Source organism: Lagenorhynchus albirostris, chromosome 10 (genome assembly GCF_949774975.1).
Source record: "Lagenorhynchus albirostris chromosome 10, mLagAlb1.1, whole genome shotgun sequence".
Classification (NCBI taxonomy): domain Eukaryota; kingdom Metazoa; phylum Chordata; class Mammalia; order Artiodactyla; family Delphinidae; genus Lagenorhynchus; species Lagenorhynchus albirostris.
Window position 1 is genome coordinate 73,789,614 of NC_083104.1, and position 12,388 is coordinate 73,802,001.

Below are 12,388 nucleotides of genomic sequence, written 5' to 3' on the forward strand. Positions count from 1 at the left end.
AAGGTCCCTCCCGTTTCTGAGAGGTCGTGGGAGGCTCGGGCCCGTGGCCTGGGCGCCGAGGGAGTGACTCCCGGGCTGGAGAGCGCCCTGAGCGCTCCTCGCGGCCTCCTCCGCCCTCCCGGCCTGTTAGTTTGAGGGCGGGTCTCAGCAGCCGGAGTCGCGGGCAGCGGCTCCGCAGGTTGAGGGTGTAGGGTCCGGAGTCTCGCCGTAAGGCAATCGGGATCCCTCGGGCAGCCTTTGTCCCCTCGCGGAGCCCGCAGGGCCGGGAGCGTCCCAGGTTGCTGGGGAGATGGGGTCCCGGGCCGTGCTCCCTCTCTGGACTAGGCGCCTGGGATGGAGGGGGCGGTGAGCCAGACAGGGACGAGAGCGCTCCCAGGAAGATGCTTCCGGCCCTGTTTAGCCTCTGAACCCGCGAAGGTGGGCCTGGGTCCCCTGGGTTCTGGGATTGTGGAGAGCAGGGTTAGCCAGGCCTTGGGGGGAGGGGGGGAAGAGAGGAATCCTGCCAGTTCCTCCCTTGTGGACCCTGGGGCCAAACTCCCACGGGCCACTGGCAGTTCCCGGTTGTTGACCACCCTCTCCCCACGCGCACCAATTCAGATTCCGTGCGTGGGTGGCGTGGAAAGAAAGAGGAGTCCAGGTCAGTTAGAGCTGGTTATCTCGCTATGTCTTGTATCAGAACAGAAATCGAACGAATTGTTATGGAAAGGGGATGTTGCATTCTGGGGCAAGTTTCATTTTGTAGCTGGTTCAAGAAATGTGTGTGTTTTAACCGTCCCATTTCTCCTTTTATAAACCACCCATTTTGTAGGTTAAGCTTTTCTTCCTTGAAATATGAAAAGCTCAGAGTATAGGCGAATCGTAGAAATTTGGATTTTCACATGAGAGATATCTTTTACAATTCATCCTCCAAGGGCCCAGAATTTTCTAATTGGCCTTATGTGAGAGCGGAAATTTGCTTCCACGCCCCCCCCAAACCCTTAAGACACAAACAAAAAAAAAAAACACTGGATGAAAACAGCAAATAATACAATAGATATTTTATATATAAAATGCCACAAGTTAGGGTATGAAAAAATTAAGGATAGGTGCCTACATTTTTAAAAGATGTCATTTAGATGTCTGATGTTCTACATTCCGTTTGTCCTGCTAAACATGTTTAAGGTATAACTGTCTTGAACTATACTCTTACATATATGGTGCTGAATTGATTCTGAGCATTAATATTTTGGATAGAAAGGATGTTTTTGGCATAAAGATAGAATACAATTTAGTTAAAGCTATTCTCAGATAATTTGGCTATCTTCAGGTTTTCTCACTACCACCCTTTTAAAATTATTTTAAAAATAAATTGCTTTCTCTGCCATTCATCATACTTATTTTTAATTACAGATTGTTTACTTTTAACCAGTAAACAAGACCATAGATAACACACAGCCATATTAAATTGAATGTTTTAATTCATATTAATTGAAAGTTAAATTGAGTTAACCAAAAACTTGACTTTCATGTTTTCCCACCCCACTACCTGTGTTTAACAAAATTCAAATAGCGGGCGACAGCTGAGAGCCACTCAGTATAGAAGTTTTGTCTCTGTTGAAAACACGTGTAGGTATTTGGAACATCCAGATTTTGACAATAATTTTTTTGTTTTCATCTGAATGTTAGTAAAAACAACCTCTTTTTACCTTACTTTCAAGATAAAAGCCTGTGAGCTGTAGACTTTCTAGACTCTTGCAACATAATCAAATACATGTGCAAAGAAGAAGTAATATGAAGAAGTCTCAGTTTTAAAAGTGGTGACAGCAATTTGGCTGTCATATTTAGAGCTATGTACACAGTAAATTATAGTGTTGTTGGGTAGATAGCAGACAGGTAAATATATTTAACACAGGACTTAATTGTTGAGAAGTCTGGTATTCGAATCAATATAATATTTATTGAGCTCATATTTTATGTCCGTGACACTGAGCTCGGCAAGGTAGAGAATCAGAAATGCATTCAGTAGACTGTGTTGTGATACGTTAACTTAAAACAGCACTTCAGAATGATATTGGCAATGTATTGTATTAAGACATGTCATGTATTAGAGCTGTTCATCTGATCTTGTTTTAGGATTATACGAAAGTAGTTAATTCATTTATACTCTGACATGTAAAAGTGCAAAAACAACTTGTATACTTTAAAATACACCAAGCTGTTTATTAGCGTTATATTTTTAACAAAGTTCTGCAGTTTTGAAATGTTCAGTGCTCCCAGGTGTCAAGGAAATGGAAATAAATATTTTTAACCTTTCTCTCAGGTGTATCTCACTGAAAGCTTAAAATAGTTAAGGCATACTATTAGAAGATCCTAGGCCCTTTCTGTCCTAGGTAATTGTAGTGATGAAAAAGCAATACGCAAATTCAGCTCATTAGTTAATGGTCAGGTAGAAATAGTGGAGAGAACATGTTAGCCCTGTATCCAGTAGCACCCTTGTAAGTTAGGGGTCTGTCAGCATTTCCACCCTGAAGCCTGGTGTTCAGGGTTCATAACTCAGCTGCTTTAAATAGCTTCAAGCTGAAACACTATGCAGAAAATTTAAGTCCAGATGTATATTTTAAAGCTAAAAGTAGTGTAAGACTATTGCACTGTTTTAAGTTAGCAAACGCTGGACTATCTATTTACCAGTATCATATGTTTTTCTGGCAATGTTAAAGAAAAAAAAACACAGTTTTAGATATATGATCTATTGCTCATAGTTAATTCTGCATGTTTAATGATACCTTTTAGTATTTGTCATAAGTAGGGTTTCAAAATGATGGAGCAATTCCTATTTGAAAATAATTTTTCAACGTCATTGGCCATTTTTCTCTTCATAAGCAAGTATGCAGCTAATAACTATTTGACATAATGAGTTGTAGTTCCTTACATGTTTAATGATCAGATTTTATGTTTGTGTCTTTTTGAATGTAATTTTACCTAAACAAACAGGTTATTAAACCTGTTAAAACTTTGCTAAACCTACTGTGAGTTGCTGTGCAAAATTATGTAAATCGTAATAGATCTCAAGTTATGTAAAGACAGACACGTTTTTGTGTTATGCCTTTAAATGCAATAAAAATAAAGTTAAAAATTTTAGGATTGAGTATATAAAACTTACTGGTAAGGTAATGGAAACAAATAATTTTAGATGGAAAATAAACACTCAGAAATTTTAGAAAACTTATATTTGAAAACAGGCATGGTAAAATATCGTTCATTATTTTCTCCCCATTGGCATTGCTGTTTGTATCCTTTCAAAATTCCAGAATATCCATTGTTAGATGATCTAAACCAGCTTGATACATGGCTCATAAGTTTCTGGCTTAATTTGAAGTAATTTCCGTCAAATTTCTCTTTGACATGTATTTTAAAAATTATGAAATGATATTTTATATTGTATCTACACTTTTCTCTACAATTCAACCAGGTTTTTCTAAATTCTAAGTTAGATTCTAAGAAGTAACTGTAATATTTGTGAAACTTTTTGATAGTTAAAGTTATCTTTAAATAATTATCATAGAAATAAAACTTTTCCTTTTTGCAATTACTCCCTTACCTCTCTTTGTATTCCAAAGAAAGATTTGATAAGATTCTATCTTGAAAAATAATTATATTTCAGTTTTGCTGCAAGTGCAATGTGCCCAGTGATATTGGTCTGTAAGAGTAATTGATTAGCGAAGACTAGACTTCTGTACGTGGAAATGTCATAGGCAATTTAAATTTCCATATAATAAGACCACAAAAACAATTTTAAGGGCCTGAGTTAATTCTCTGTTGTTCCTCTTTCAGAGTAACTCACAGATTTAGTCGTAGGGAGTCTCATAAAAATTTTCATTAGCGTTTCTAGAGTTAAATATTCTTTTACTTTATTTTGCAGAAGCTCCGTATCATGTGATTTAAATGCTAGTTATAATGAGGTGTGCTAAATAAAGGAACTTCTTTCTCTATTCTAAAATGTCAGGACACAAAATTACTTCCCTCTTCCCCATGAAGTTTCTTGAATTTGTAGATTTTATATGTTAAAAGCACCTAGAAAAGTAACTGTCAAGTTTTCGTCACAAATTATTCTTTGCAGAACAACTTTTTGTATTGGGTAGTGTGGAAACAAATTTTAATGCGTGCTAACTCCTAACTAGTTAAAGGGCGATTTTTGACTACTCTCTACCCCTTAAAGTGTTTTCCATTGCTTGGGTTTGGTACAGATGAAATGTGTAAAAATGTCTTGATTCTTTTGGTTTTCTTTTAGATAAACACAGTCGAGAATCTCCAAGGGAAACTTTTTAGCTTCAGAGATCTACTTTTTGTTTAAACCCTCAGACATATAATTACACTTCTGATTGATATAAAGTCACATACATTACTTCTTATCCCCCCTTTTTTCCTCAGAAAAACATTAGGCAATCTGCTTTGGTAGAGTGAATAGCAGAAAGAACCAATATATTTAGCCATTAAAATAGAATTCAGCCATAACAGGAAAAGTTGTCACTATATCTTGTTAGTTAGCAATTTTTTTTTTTCCGGGCCAAGTTGTAAGCCTCATAGAAGACTCACACATTTTGTGATGACCTATTTGTTTTGTTATTAAATGTAATGCATAAAACATACCAATATTTAATATTTAATTATACTGCTTAAGCAAAGAAAAATGGATTTATGTATTTCACGCTTAGGGATCTTTTCTTTTGTATTTTCCCATATTGAATCAATTTTCCTTTTCTTCTAACTAAAAAAAATCCATTATGTTAAAAATATGCAGTAAAATAATAATGTCCCAGAGCTCTTAAAAATCTTTATATTGGGACAGATTTCTTCACTTTTTTTAGATGAAATTTAGCCAGCCTGGAGTGAAACCCATCAGCAGTCCTCCTGTATCTCTCAACAACACCAAAAAACATCTCAGGACATGAAGTAAAGAATTACATATTCAATTGAACCCTTTAAGGAAACTTATAAGTAAAAGCCTGTGTTTAGCACACAGCTGACTTGGAACAGAAGTTAGCCTGCTCATCTTACAAAAAGTACATGATTATAATCGTACTCTATACTTATATAGTATCTTCTACATTTTACAGACTTTAAAAAAACGATTTCCAATTTATATTGGAAAACGGTAGTTTCAGGAGATGAAGTTACTTGAGATCATAGCACATGTGTAACAGAGGTGGGGGAGAAGTGGGGCCTCTTGATTTTTGGTGCATTAATTCTCTTCTAAACAGTACAACTTTTCTACCTTCATTAGTGCACTTACTGGTTCCATATTTACTTTGACATAGAAAGCCTCACAGCAGGTGTTAAAACACAATATGCTGAGCGTAAAAAATGTCAAACATTCAGATGAATACTGGCAGTCAGTTTTTTCAGTATTTCAGTATTTTTCAAATGTGCACAGTTTTGGCCTTGTGAATTCAAAAAGTTGAAAAGTACATCGCCCCTATCAGGGGTGTACAGCGTTACCTGTGTTCAGCAGCTGCTTGAGGCCCTAGGTCAAGTATGCAGGAAGGAAGTCATGTTCTTAAGGGATTTACCCTTGACCTGGGAGACTTCTCAGATTGAATAGAGTAACCGTATATTCCGGGTAAAGGATAGTGGGCATGAGTCCCTCTCTTCTGGGATGGAAAAAGTTGTCAGAAAACTGGTTTGGAGCAAGGGCATATTGCTGCTAGCTGGGGATGCTGACTCAACCTTTAACTGGTTCTCTCATGGACTGTTGGCAGTGGGAAGTGGTGCTCTTTGTGGAGCTCTTTCATTTATTTATTTCAAAAATATTTATCAAACACTTACTCTGTGCCAGGCACTGTTTTGGGAGCTGGGTGTATAGTGGTGAACAAGACAGATGAAGGCCCTTGCCTTGTGTAATTTCTAGTCTAATATAATCTGGGCTCCTAAGAGGGAGTCTCATAGCTTTGGGCTAGCATATCAAGGAGCAGATGGGTCATTCCTATACATACTTTGAAATGAGGATCATTTGAGTCCAGTGGGATGCTCAGGAAGTGGTTTCTGTAATTTAAGGACGGCTTTAAGGTTTTAAACTGAATAACAAAGTGCTAAAGAAGGAATGGAACAGCCTAAGAGAACAGTAAGGGTGAAAAAAATATTGACACGTTTGTTTGTTTGGTTGTTTCCCTGGCTTGAGCAGAGGGTATAGTGGAGGGGTGCTAGGGTAGGGTTCAAGGGTGAGGGAAATGCAGCTCTAAAGCGTAGTGATAATGTCTGTTTCATCACATTGTAAAGAATCTGCTTTAATGAGAGTTACGTACAAATTGTATTGGGAGCATGGAATTAAATGCTTTGGTTTGCCTTATGGACATCTTGACAAAAGAGGGAGTAGCAGAAGGATGAGGGTAATATTTGCCAGACAGGCAAGCACACATGGATATTGTCATTGGAGGGTAGTGGGGCTACTGTAGCCAGAGCTGTGGCTTAGTCACCACATGGGCATCTGGAAGCCGAACGAGCAAGAGATGGAACTCATCTGAATATTATAGGATCCTGGAAGTTAGTTGAGAGAAAGGATGTTATCAAGGAGCAAGGCCTTAATTCATGGATTAAGAATAGTGTGTTTTATATATGACAGCAAAGACTCTGCACCGGCCTTCCCTTCCGGGCTCCATGTTAATCAGAGGCACCAATTTGCAAGTTAGCCGACCCTGGAGTGTGATCCATGCCTTGCAGCAGTGAAAATGTTTATTAGACTCAAAGACTGATTATTCTGGATCCTGACTTGCCCAAGTTAAGCGGCTGCAGGTTAATTGTTGAAGATTAAGGAGGCAAGCGTGTCATTCCAAGATGGCAGATGGGACAAGACAGAAGTTTGGCTACGGGTGTATTTTCTGTCTATACCAGTCATTTGTCGGTGGTCATTTTCAGCCTCTTATATATCTTTATCCTGTACCTAGACTTTAGGCTTCTTGATGGCTTTGTATATTCCATGGGTCCCACTGCAGAGTGGGCATTCCGTAGTTCTTTGCAGTGTGATTGAAAGCTGAATATCTAGCTCAAAGTAAGGAGATGAAATGTAGTTCTGGATACCACACTACATTTAGTCTTCCCTGTAGTCAGTAACTGTAAGGTTTCCCCTAAATATCTTCTCCCATAAAGCTGACCAGACTTCCTTTTTTTTTTTTTTTTTGGCCTGTGATCTGGATGAGACCACACCTCAGGGCGCTCCAGGCTGCAGACAGGCGGTGCCTTACTATGTACGATGCAATCTGCAGATGGGCCATCAGCTTTCCTTCTGTGGCATAATTCCTATGGACAACTTAACATGGGGATTTAATAAAAATGTACATGCATTCTGTGAAGAATCCAACAACAAATGAAGGAAACTTTTGCCTGCCTTTGGAATGGGTGGACCCTGAAACACTGGTCTCTTTGAAGTGGCATCCGAACGCATATGCAGATGCCTCATTCCTGTCTGCCATTACGGGACTAGAGCACTAAGTCCTGATAAGATGCATCATTTACCATGCGACTATAGTCTCAGTTTTTAAGCTTTTCTGATGTGCCATTATTTTTGCTGTGTTTCCTGTTTTACGTAGGTGGTAGCCCTCGGAGAGGTACCAGATGGGACTGTGGTTACCGTCATGGCGGGTAATGATGAAAATTATTCTGCTGAGCTCCGAAATGCCTCTGCTGTTATGAAAAACCAAGTAGCAAGGTTCAACGATCTGAGATTTGTGGGCCGGAGTGGACGAGGTAGGTCTCTGATTTTTAATATGGATAATGGAATAAACACATTAGGATCCTCTGATGAAATGTAGGCCTGTCTGTATTCAAATCAGTACCTTCTACCGAATAGAATTACTAAAGGTTTTCTTTAAATACGTCCAGATGAGGTTGAGTGTTTTAGTGAGTACTCAGGCCTTTTTCATTTGTTTTATGATATTGAAAATTCAAACAGTGTTTTCAGAAGAACCAGTTCCTAATTTCACTGGGTGTGAGCATATAAGGTGGAGGGAGGAACAGTTGGAGGTTCAAGTTCTGAGTTACAGGAGCCAAGTAACAGTACATTCAGTGGCAAAGGGCAAAGAAAAGGGAATGCATTGGATCAATTTCCTGATAATATCAGTTTTGCTCGAAGTTGTAGCAAGGACAGCAAGCATAATGCTCTTCACTTATCACATATGTTTGCTCTGTAGGATTTAATTTACTTCTATAAGAACCTATTTAAAAATCATGGTTTTTTACAGAAGGCTTTTCATTCGAATAAGTGAATAAGGTGTTACTTATGTTAGTATGACTGTGTAGATGAAAGATCAGGACTCTAAATATTCGTACATTATTTAAGAGTTTCCACCACCCACACCCCCATTCAACTATTAGGAATCCATCAAAAGATCATAAAACAGAAAATAATCCCTTTTAGGGTTTCTATAGCTGTTTTATAAATGCGGTTAATGTTCTTAAAAAAGTCTCAGAGAAAACCAATATTTGGCTTTTATTTACTTATTCTATAGAGAGACTTTTAATTGTCATTCATTAGAAGCATTATGTTCCTTTATTTATTGATTGAATCTAATATTTCCATGTTAAGTATTTCGATGAGAAGAGAGAAAATAGACCACTTTAGGACTGGGGTGAAATAAATTATAAAGACCTATGGGGTGACTTCAACCCAGGTTTGAATTAGGAAATAAGAAGCATCAATTTTTAAACCATGTCCAATAATTGCCCTTTAGTTTGGATCAGATGTCAAATTATTACCATTGTAAAAACTTGATAAGGGAAGTTCAGGCAAGGCTGTTTCCGATGAGTAGTTTTAGTGTACTTTCTAGGAACAGGGCCAAGAAGTTGTACTTTTTAACTTAAAAAAAAATGATGCATGCTAATGAGATACTGTTACTGAAAGGTTTGAAATAAATGAGGCTCAGAGCCTCTGGTAGAATCAAAACTCAAGGGGTTATCTCAGCATCAGGTTTAGTTCACTTTCATTAAAAGAAAAAAAAAGACGCATTCTGTCTCACTGTTGACTGATGAGGTGTGAAGTGTGTATGTGTGTGTATTCATTTTTTTTTCTCAGTTACTGGTGCAGGTCCACAGTACAATTAAAATTTCTTTTTTCTAGTAAGAATCAAGAAAAATTTGAACACGATGATGTACCTGTATGCTCTGAGTTGCATCTTTCTCCTTATGTAATATTACTTTGTTTTGAACTAGAGTAATGCATTTTAGTATTTAAAAGACTGGGCGCTATACTTCATTTTACAGATAAAAACTAGTGTTTTCATTTATCTTGCTTTTGTATTATATAGATGCTCTATAACTTTTCTCTGATCAATTTGAGTAGAAACTATGGCAAAGTGATAGTGTACTTTGTAAACCCTCAACATATTTATTTAAGAAACTTCAAAGAGAAACAAAGGGTGTGCACTGTTTTACTATATTGGCTTTCTGAGTTTTGGCTGGTTTCCCAAATAGCAATTTTTATATTTAAAAAAAAAAGACAGACTTAACTGCTTGCAGACTTTTCACGCATGGAAGATGAAGAAAGCTTCTTTTGATGAAGTGTAATTATGTCCAAACAGAGCTGACCCCCTCCCCCTATATTTCTTATGATCTTAACTGAAGAAAGTAGGATTTTTCCTTTGAAGCAGCCGGGACTTGGTGGAGGATCTGAAATGCTACAGTTTGCTGCCAGAGGCAGGATGGAGAAATTGGTCCAGACTTGTCTTCGAGACTTAGATTGGGGGTGGGGGGAGCGGGTGGAGAGAGAAAGAAAAATTGATTTATCACTAATAATAGATTTTTATATCATGACATTAACATTATATGAAAGGAAACAGTAATATCAAGCTGAAATGAAGAGGAAAAAAGGACAGAGAATACTGACAAGAGATACCACTCTTTGAAAAAAAAATGGGTCAGTTCTTCAGTGGCAGGAAACCCTTTAACCTGCCCGTGTACCTGACCTGCTTTCTAACAGACTTTTTCCAGCTTCCTCTTTGATTTTCACACTTCTACATTTCTCTCAGGTTTTTAAGTGTGGGTCAGCATGCTGCTACCATTGTATTTTTTCCCCAGCTATTTAAATTTTCTATTTCAGTAGCATTAAAAAATAAAAAAACACCAAGTTCCTCAAATGGTACAATTTTTTTCACTGGTAGAAATATAAACTCTCAGAAATTGCAAAGCAGTTTTTGATTTATAAGGGAGTCACATCACTATTTACTCTGGCATTATGGGTTATCCAGTGACCACAACTTTTATGAAGTACTTTGGAATAAAAGTAGAGCATCGGTGAAACTTGCATTAAGTGAGGAGTGGCTTATATTTTTAAATTGTCTTTTCCTTTTTTCTCCTTTATATTTTAAACAGAAGTATTTAAAGTGACTTTGGTCCTTAAGTTTTCTTGGTGTGTTTCCTCGCTTTTGACATCAAGCATGTTGCTTTTAATTTACAAGCACTTCTAAGCACCTGCAGTGTACAGAGCATAGTACTTGTCAATTTAGGATACAAGTCCTGCTTATAATCTTAACTTTCCCGACAATTTCTGACAGCCCCTTGGGCTAGGTTGGAATTGTCTTTCAATGACAGTTCCTATGTGTATCTCAGAAAATATATGACTTGAGGACACATTGCAGAACTAGTTCCTAGATGAAGCCAAGGATGCTACAATTAGTTGTCTAATGAGCGCTAGCTCCTTAAGAGCCTGCATTTTTATCGCTCATTATGGAAAGTAATAAACAATGGGATTTGGAATTTTTTTTTTAATTTAAGGAAGTCATGAATATACATATAAACATTTGACTTACGAAATGTATCACTGTTTATAGGGGGAAGAACAAATTACCTAGTTGGGTGGAAGTTTCTTGAACGTTACGTTCATGTTCCTTCTGAAGGGGCAATGAGAAGTGGAAGGAACCTCCTTGGTTTTTGTTTTAGTTGTTAAAGTACATCTTGATCCTTAGGATTGGATTTTAGGAGACTGCCGTCGGACTCAAATACTTGTTTCCTTTCCCCCAAACCCACCTCTTTTTAAAAGAGGTCTTTATAGAAAACTGGTTCTGTTTTGAACATTTAGATGCTTTATCTTGGAGGGTGAATTTTATATTTGGCTTTTGTTCCTACCTAAGGTGTTCCTCTGAATTTGGGAGAAGCATCGATGCCTTTTAATATCCTAAGTGCGTTGTAAAAGTCTCAAACAGCAATACTGTTAGAACCGGTTTATATAAACTCATGGGCAGTGTCTCTAGCAGGTTATTTAGGGTCATTAAGGACAATTGAGATGCGTACATCCTTGATTTATGAAGATTTGTGCCACAGATGACAAGTGTCTTCCAAGCACTGCCCTCAAAGCCACTGTTAGAAATGCGATCCTGACTCACAGACGGTTGATCCAACCCAGAAGGGATCTTTTTACGGTTTAATGCAAATTAACTTTCAATCTAGGGGTTCAGCCCATTCACTCCTCCAGAACTTCCCATTGTTTTAAGGTCCTGATCTGAATCCAGTGGCCTCCTATTCAACGTTCTAATCTCCATTTCTGTAGACTTTCAGTTTTCTGTGACTAGTTTAGACTCCTGGCTGCCTTATTCTTCTGGTTAGTCTTAATGTTTATAATAAATCCTCTGTTCCCCAACCAGACAATTAAATTACTTAAATCCATGTAACATTCAATATATAATAATGAATACGATATATCAGTGACACTTTAAGAATAGATGATTTCATCATTCTGGCTGACATACTACATTAGTAGATTTATATTTGCTTCTTGGTCTGATAGAGCTATTTGGGACACATGTCACAATAAATTACCTATTAATTTCTAAAAATGTTCTCTGACAAAGTTAAAAGGAAGAGCATTAATTTTAGGGTCTGGAAGACCTGGGTTCAGGTTCTGATTTTTTCCACTTATTAGTTGTGTGGTTAAATTACCAATACTCTCTCTGGGCTTCGGTTTCCTCATTTGTGAAGTGGGGGTGATAAACCTTACTGGGTAGTATTAAATGAGATAATGTCTATGAAGCGACTGGCACTTAATAGGTTTCTAATCAATATTCATTTTCCCTGTACCCCCTCCCCCTGCATCTCTCTCTTTCCTATTTTTTTTTTTTTCTCGGCCAAAGTATAGCCAAAGAGACTTAAAGCTATATATACAGAGTAACAAATGATATGTGTCTTAAACATTTTTTAGGAACTTACGTGGTCTGGGTTGAAAAGAAAACCCATTCACTAGACTTGACAGCCAAAGACCTGTTCCACATTAAGTCTTGTATATAACCTGTTCCATATTAAGCTTTGAAAAGATTGCATTAAACTTTGCATTGCTACATATTGTTTAAGATTTGTGTTTTGATTTCATAGCCTCTGCTTTCAGTAAAGGGAAAAACAGTCTCTGACCAAAAAACAAAGCAAAACGAAATGA

General features: G+C 37.5%; 1 protein-coding gene across 5 annotated transcripts in view; it reads left to right on the forward strand.

Annotated features, from left to right (window-relative positions):
• The window catches only part of RUNX2 (RUNX family transcription factor 2), a 313,937-nt gene that overhangs the window by 88,475 nt on the left and 213,074 nt on the right, over positions 1-12,388 (forward strand). For all 5 annotated transcript variants that reach the window (XM_060163020.1, XM_060163021.1, XM_060163023.1 and 2 more), the window contains one exon: positions 7,560-7,716. In XM_060163020.1, the coding sequence (XP_060019003.1) occupies positions 7,560-7,716 (157 nt within the window). The remainder of the gene's footprint in view (positions 1-7,559; positions 7,717-12,388) is intronic.